The 8,103-nt window shown below is 45.7% G+C and overlaps 1 protein-coding gene across 1 annotated transcript in view; it reads left to right on the forward strand.

The window, feature by feature from the left end:
- The window catches only part of LOC134092081 (keratin-associated protein 4-4), a 17,064-nt gene extending 9,693 nt beyond the window's left edge, over positions 1 to 7,371 (forward strand). Inside the window, exons 2-3 of the mRNA XM_062544884.1 lie at positions 6,587 to 6,844; positions 7,085 to 7,371. Of these exons, the coding sequence (XP_062400868.1) occupies positions 6,587 to 6,844; positions 7,085 to 7,371 (545 nt within the window). The remainder of the gene's footprint in view (positions 1 to 6,586; positions 6,845 to 7,084) is intronic.
- The last annotated feature ends 732 nt before the right edge of the window (positions 7,372 to 8,103 follow it).

Raw genomic sequence — 8,103 nt, forward strand, 5'->3', positions numbered from 1 at the left:
AATTGAGTAAATTCACTCAAGTATTGTCCACCACTGGCTAGATTTTCAGATCTACATTTTTTTAGAGCGACACTTTAAACAGAGCGACACTTTAAACATGCAGAGCGACGCTTTAAACATGCGGAGCGACACTTTAAACATTCAGAGCGACGCTTTAAACATGCGGAGTGTGTGTGGGGGAGAGAGAGAGAGAGAGAGTGTGTGTGTGTGTGTGTGTGTGTGTGTGGGAGAGAGAGCTCTTTGACTCCAGTGTCATCTAGGCGGATGACCAGTATATAAGTCACAGAGTATGACTTACCCTTTCATCTGGAAACAAGTTCACTGGAGTCAAGAACCCCCTCCCCCTCACACACACACACACACACACACACACACACACACACACACACACACACACACACACACACACACACACACAGAGACACATACACACGCACACATTAATGCATGCACACACACATACACTAACATGTACTGTATGTGAACATTTGGGGGCATATCACACAAACATGCTTACACATAAAATACACATGTAAACACACACACACACACACACACACACACACACACACACATTGTACACAGACACAGACACACACTTCATAGCTCTTCTCAGACCGCAGGCTCATCAGTACTACTGCTGTTTGAAGTACTCTTTCTTTCCCTCCTTCCTCTGCTCTCTATCCCTCTGTTCTTGCTGCTGTTTAAAGTACTCTTTCTTTCCCTCCCTCCTCTGCTCTCTATCCCTCTGTTCTTGCTCCTCTGCCTGGTTCCTGTGAGTTGCTTGTTTGACTTCCTGATGGGTTTTTATTTGATGTGTTTTTAAACAGTGTCCTTGGGTGCTGTGCACCTCGCTTGAAATGAAATGTCCGTCCAGAGAGCTCTCTGCCCACAGTGTGTGTGTGTGTGTGTGTGTGTGTGTGTGTGTGTGTGTGTGGGCCCAGAGGACCACAGACAGGAGACACTGAACAGCATTGCTCCAACTACACAACTACGCAATCACCATGACAACCACGCAATCACCATGACAACCACGTAATCATCATGACAACTACACAATCAAAATGAAAACCATGCAATCACCATGTTAATGTCAGAACTACTCAACTACGCAATCATGCATGTTAATGTCCAAACTACTCAACCACGCAATCACCATGACAACTATGCAATCAGCATGTTATTAATGTCCAAGTCAACCCAAGCACACAGTCATTGCCCTAGTGAACATACACACACACACACACACACAAGCACACAGTCATACTGTAGATGCACTGCCTCAGCACACAGTCATTGCCCTCGTAAACATACACACACACACACACACACACAAGCACACAGTCATTGCCCTCGTAAACATACACACACACACACACACACACAAGCACACAGTCATTGCCCTTGTAAACATACACACACACACACACACACACACACACACACAAGCACACAGTCATTGCCACTCGTAAACATACACACACACACACACACACACACAAGCACACAGTCATTGCCCTCGTAAACATACACACACACACACACACACACACACACACACACACACAAGCACACAGTCATTGCCCTAGTGAACCTACTGTAGATGCACTGCCTCAGCACACAGTCATTGCCCTAGTGAACATACACACACACACACACACACACACACAAGCACACAGTCATTGCAGTAGTGAACATACTGTAGATGCACTGCCTCAGTGTCTTACAGTACATACAAACAAGCACTGCGTTAATCTCCTAAATCTACACACACACACACACTGCGTTAATGTCCTAGTCTATACACACACACTGCGTCAATCTCCTAGTCTATACACACACACACACACACACACACACACTGCGTTAATGTCCTAGTCTACACACACACACAGAAAGCTCTGGTTCATTGTCCTAACAGTTTTAAAACGTCAACAAGGGGTTGAGGTTGGTCTGCAAGGGTGTTGTCGAAACGGTTCACATTATGTCTGAATGACAGAACATTCTCTGTAAGATTTGGCAATTGCTCTTCGTCCACTACTCCTATCAAATGTGCTGTCCCTCAGGGATCCATTTTAGGTCCTCTGCTATTTTTGCCCGTTGCTTGAACACATTTTGCAAAACTTCGCTCACTCTGTCAAAACTCTCTACACACAAGTAAACATAACACAACACTAGGAAATATACCTTTCACATCTATGTCAAATTGAAATTCTACTATCAGTTCCTAAACTCTGCTATCAAAACCTAACAATCCCTTGTCAAAATATAACTCTGGTGACAAAATGAAACACACTTGCATCATATGCATACACTTTCAGATCAGGAGGAACACACTAGATCATTCTACCATGAGACTCTCTCTCTCCCTCTCTCTCTTTCTCTCCCCTCTCTCCCTCTCCCTCTCTCTCTGCTTTCTAGTTTAGTGCCATCAAATAAAGAGGTATCAAATGAGGGTGTAGCCTAGTGGAATGAGTGCCCATTCAATGTGTGCGTCTGTGCAAATGGAACTGACAAACCGAGCCACTCATGGGTAAGCCAAAGTAACGATATTTAAACGTGTGGTAAGAGATGTTTCTCTCTGGAGCATTTTTTAACATATTGACAAATTGAGCCACTCATGGGTAAGCCAAAGTAACGATATTTAAACATGGTGTCCTGTAACATAGAGCAACCAGAGCATATAGCGATTTGACAGCCTAATCCATTGCACAAAAACAAACTAGAACTCATGACTTGTAGGTGTAACAGAGGCAGCCTAAATATGACAGAAAACAGCCTGTTATACGATGTGGCAATGACAGCTTTAAAATGTTCATCTCGCTCTTGCTGTTGGAGTGAACGCAGCATGTGAGATGTTGTGCAGAGAATTAATCTGCATCTCTATTTTCCTGATATCCCCACAGTGTGTGTGTGTGTGTGTGTGTGTACACGCGTGTGAAGGTGAGTTGATGTGAATAGTGCCGTGTGTGTGTTAGGCCGCTGGGGTGTATGGGTGTGAGGGAGAGGAGTAGTGTTATAAGCAGATTTGCCAAGACAGTCTGTGCTGTGTGTGTGCATAGGTGTGTGTGTGTGTGTGTGTGTGTGTGTGTGTGTGTGTGTGTGTGTGTGTGTCACTGAGAGAGGCGATGGTAAAATGTTTTTGTGCAGGAGTGTCATCTCTCATGTTCATCTTTGTCTCCTGGTCTGGCCGACTGCTGCACTGAACCTGAGAATCTGCCCTGAAATAACTCCTCACATCAGCACACACACACACACACACACACACACACACACACACACACACACACACAGGAGGAGGAAGGAACAGCAGTGTCAGAGTCATCACCGCTCTCAATCTGTAGTGCTTCTGCTCAGGCAAGCACAAACACACAAACACACACAGCCATATTCACACACACACACACACACACACACACAGCCATATTCTCTCTCTCTCTCACACACACACACACACACACAGACCAGAGTCCTCCATTATCTCGATTCTCAGTGTGGCATCATATTTCAGACAATGAGGCGCAAGACTAAATGTTTAGGTAGCGCCCCCTAGCTGTCCTGTAGTGCAGCACGCTGTTTGTGAGGCTAATCAATGCTGAAGTAGCTAATTACAAGTGATGCCAAACACACTCACTGACCAAATCCCCAGACACCATAGCACCTGTTATTTAGCCTTTCAAAGGAAATTAAACACTTTAGCAATGCACACCCCCAACGCTGTCAGTGAGCTATCGGAAATAACCCATGGAATAGGAAACAATACAAAAACATATAAGGTTGTCTATTTACTTAAAAAAATAGTGTTAACACACACACATACATACATACATACATACATAGCCTACAAACACATGAAAAGATAGTTTGAAACCAATAATGAGTTTGCTTTTAGCAGTCAGATTTTACAGTCAAATACAATTGCACCAACATTCAATCAGTACAATCAGTACAATTAGTATAATCAGTTCAATAAAATATCAAAATCCTATAGCCGGCAGTTATTAACTAAATAAACCAAGAATTGGTTCCCAACCAGTTGTAGCATTTTACCCATATATTTTCATTCTAACAGGTAATAATGACAACATTTCATGCCCAACCAGTTGTAGCATTTTTACCCATATATTTTCATTCTAACAGGTAATAATGACAACATTTCATGCCATAATATAAAAAAACAAGTTGTGTTAAAATTGCAGTGTCTGAAACAACCTTACACGTAGAGAAGTGACGTTTATAGCCTATTCGTTGTGTCTAAAACAACCCTTACACGTAGAGAAGTGACGTTTATAGCCTATTCGTTGCGTCTAAAACAACCCTTACACGTAGAGAAGTGACGTTTATAGCCTATTCGTTGAAGTTTAATCTCTCATGATGAGTGTCTCCATGGGCACTGCCATTAACCTCCAATTTAATTTGGTGAATTCGGAGTAGATCGAGTTCCACCTCGACAGGCATTCCAGTGCACTTTTCGTAGTTGGAGGTAGGATAAGTCCAACGTCCCATATGCCGTCGAACGCAACATAAAAGACCTGTTAGACTGAAGTGAGCGCTAGCCGCTAATAGCTGTGTTAGAGCAGTAAGCGAGCGTTAGCCGCTAATAGATGTGTTAGAGCAGTAAGCGAGCGTTAGCCTCTAATAGCTGTGTTAGAGCAGTAAGCGAGCGTTAGCCTCTAATAGCTGTGTTAGAGCAGTAAGTGAGCGTTAGCCGCTAATAGCTGTGTTAGAACAGTAAGCGAGCGTTAGCCGCTAATAGATGTGTTAGAGCAGTAAGCGAGCGTTAGCCGCTAATAGCTGTGTTAGAACAGTAAGCGAGCGTTAGCCTCTAATGGCTGTGTTAGAGCAGTAGGCCTAAGCGAGCGTTAGCCGCTAATAGATGTGTTAGAGCAGTAAGTGAGCGTTAGCCTCTAATAGATGTGTTAGAGCAGTAAGCGAGCGTTAGCCGCTAATAGCTGTGTTAGAGCAGTAAGCGAGCGTTAGCCGCTAATGGCTGTGTTATACTGCGTTCATGCAGCTCGGAACCTCGGAGACCCGCCTTTAAAAAGTCCCGACCTCCGAAAAAATTGTGTTCATGAGATCAGTTCGGAAAATAAATACAGGAAACACATAAATACGTTATTACAACTGCTTAGAATGGTTGAGCAAGAAGGAAAATGTCTTGGGCGATTGTCTCCATCTATGTTGTTAATTTAGTGACAAATTACCCTGCCTATTCGTAAGGACAGTGAAATTCACCTCTTGTGTTGTTGCAAGGGAGGCCGTCGTGGTTGGAGAATATGATAGTGACGTCAAGTCGGACACCTCGGGGCACAAAACTTCCGCACGAGTCTCCGAGCAAAAAATCCAACCCGACCTAGCGTTCATGTCATTTTTCCGCTATCGGAGGTCAGAAATTTCCGAAGGTCCGATGTGCATGAACGCACTATCAGAGCAGTAAGCGAGCGTTAGCCGCTAATAGCTGTGTTAGAGCAGTAAGCGAGCGTTAGCCGCTAATAGCTGTGTTAGAGCAGTAAGTGAGCGTTAGCCGCTAATAGCTGTGTTAGAGCAGTAAGTGAGCGTTAGCCGCTAATAGATGTGTTAGAGCAGTAAGTGAGCGTTAGCCGCTAATAGCTGTGTTAGAGCAGTAAGTGAGCGTTAGCCGCTAATAGCAAACTTCTCACTCTTCTCCTCGTCCTCCTCACACACGTCCTCCCTGCTGCCACCTGATCCCTTGGGTCGTCATCAAAGGTAAATAAATTTCAAGTAAATCATTTCTCATCACATGTAAACGTTATTTTAACATTATTAACAATTTTAAATTCACATTTTAAACATTATGAATTCACATTTTAATTGTAATCAAATAAAAAAAAAAAAAACATGAACTTATACCCACATTGCACATTTACAAGAAGTAACATCACAGGACCTACTCTTATCCATCTAGTGTCTGTGAGTGTGTGTGTGTGTGTGTGTGTGTGTGCGTGTGAGTGTGTGTGTGTGTGTGTGAGTGTGTGCATTAGCATGAGAGCAGTTCAAGTCATTTCCATCGGTGTAAGATGGTGACACCCACCCCAGGACAGAGAGAGCTCATGATGACATCTTACATTTGGTGGTGCGAACCACTTCACACAGGAATAACACACACACACACACACACACACACACAGACACACGCACGTGCGCACACGCATACACAAACACACACAAACACAGATAACAAACATACACGTACGCACACTCACAGACACACACACAGGAATACAAACACACATACTACACTCATGCACAGACACACATGCACAGACACACACATACACACACACACACACACACATACACACTATATTGCGCACGCCAGCTCCCATTTACCTCTGGTACTCTTAGGGAACAGAAGAACACAGACACACACTGGAGCAACACAAGAGTACGCTGACGGGGGAGGGGGGTGGGAGGTGTGTGTGTGTGTGTGTGTGGGGGGGGGGGGGGGGGGGGGGTCGGGAGTGCATCTGGGGGAGGATCGATCTTTTCTCCGTTTCTCCACTGCTGGTCTTGCCACTGGCTCACGCTACACGCTACCACCCCTACTGAGACACCGCCTACTGAGACACCACCTGCTGCAACACCATCACCTGCTGCAACACCATCACCTACTGCAACAACACCACCTACTGCAACAACACCACCTACTGCAACACCACCTGCTGCAACACCATCACCTGCTGCAACACCATCACCTACTGCAACAACACCACCTACTGCAACAACACCACCTACTGCAACACCACCTGCTGCAACACCATCACCTGCTGCAACACCATCACCTACTGCAACAACACCACCTACTGCAACAACACCACCTGCTGCAACACCATCAGCTACTGAAACACCATCACCTGCTTCAACACCATCACCTGCTGCAACACCATCACCTACTGAAACACCATCACCTGCTGCAACACCATCACCTACTGCAACACCACCTGCTGCAACACCACCTGCTGCAACACCACCTACTGCAACACCATCACCTGCTGCAACACCATCACCTGCTGCAACAACACCACCTACTGAGACACCACCTACTGAGACACCACCTACTGAGACACCACCTACTGCAACACCACCTGCAACAACACCACCTACTGCAACACCACCACCTGCTGCAACACCATCACCTGCTGCAACACCATCACCTACTGCAACACCATCACCTACTGCAACACCATCACCTACAGCAACACCACCACCTACTGCAACAACACCACCTACTGCAACACCATCACCTACTGCAACACCACCTGCTGCAACACCACCTACCACAACACCATCACCTACTGCAACACCACCTACTGCAACACCATCAGCTACTGCAACACCATCACCTACTGAAACACCATCAGCTACTGCAACACCATCACCTGCTAAAACACCACCTGCTGCTGCAACACCACCTACTGCAACACCACCTACTCCAACACCACCTACTTCAACACCACCTGCTCCACTACACTACAACACCATCACCTACTGAAACAACACCTACACCAACAACACCTACTCCAACACCACATACTTCAACACCATCACCTACTGAAACAACACCACCTACTGAAACAACACCTGCTCCAACACCATCACCTACTTCAACACCACCTACTCCACTACACTACAACATCACCTACTGAAACAAAACCACCTACTGAAACAACACCTGCTCTAACACCATCACCTACTTCAACACCATCACCTACTGAAACAACACCACCTACTCCACTACACTACAACACCGTCACCTGCTCCAACACCACCTACTCCAACACCACATACTTCAACACCATCACCTACTGAAACAACACCTACTCCAACACCACCTACCACAACAGCGTCACCTGCTGCAACACCACCTGCTGCACGATCACCTCCAAGCCCACCTGCCTCCTGCTCTGTCAGGTTGCCATGACTCCCCTGGGTCCTCTCAGCTGGGGAGCTCCTCTGCAGGCCAATACTACAGGGACAGAGAAGAAGAAGAAAAAGAACCGTAACCGTAGTGACGAGCTCCTTCCATCTCAGAGGACCGAAATCTCAGAGCTGCGATCAGACAAACGCTGCAGCATTGAAGAG

Source organism: Sardina pilchardus, chromosome 9 (genome assembly GCF_963854185.1).
Source record: "Sardina pilchardus chromosome 9, fSarPil1.1, whole genome shotgun sequence".
NCBI classification, from domain to species: domain Eukaryota; kingdom Metazoa; phylum Chordata; class Actinopteri; order Clupeiformes; family Clupeidae; genus Sardina; species Sardina pilchardus.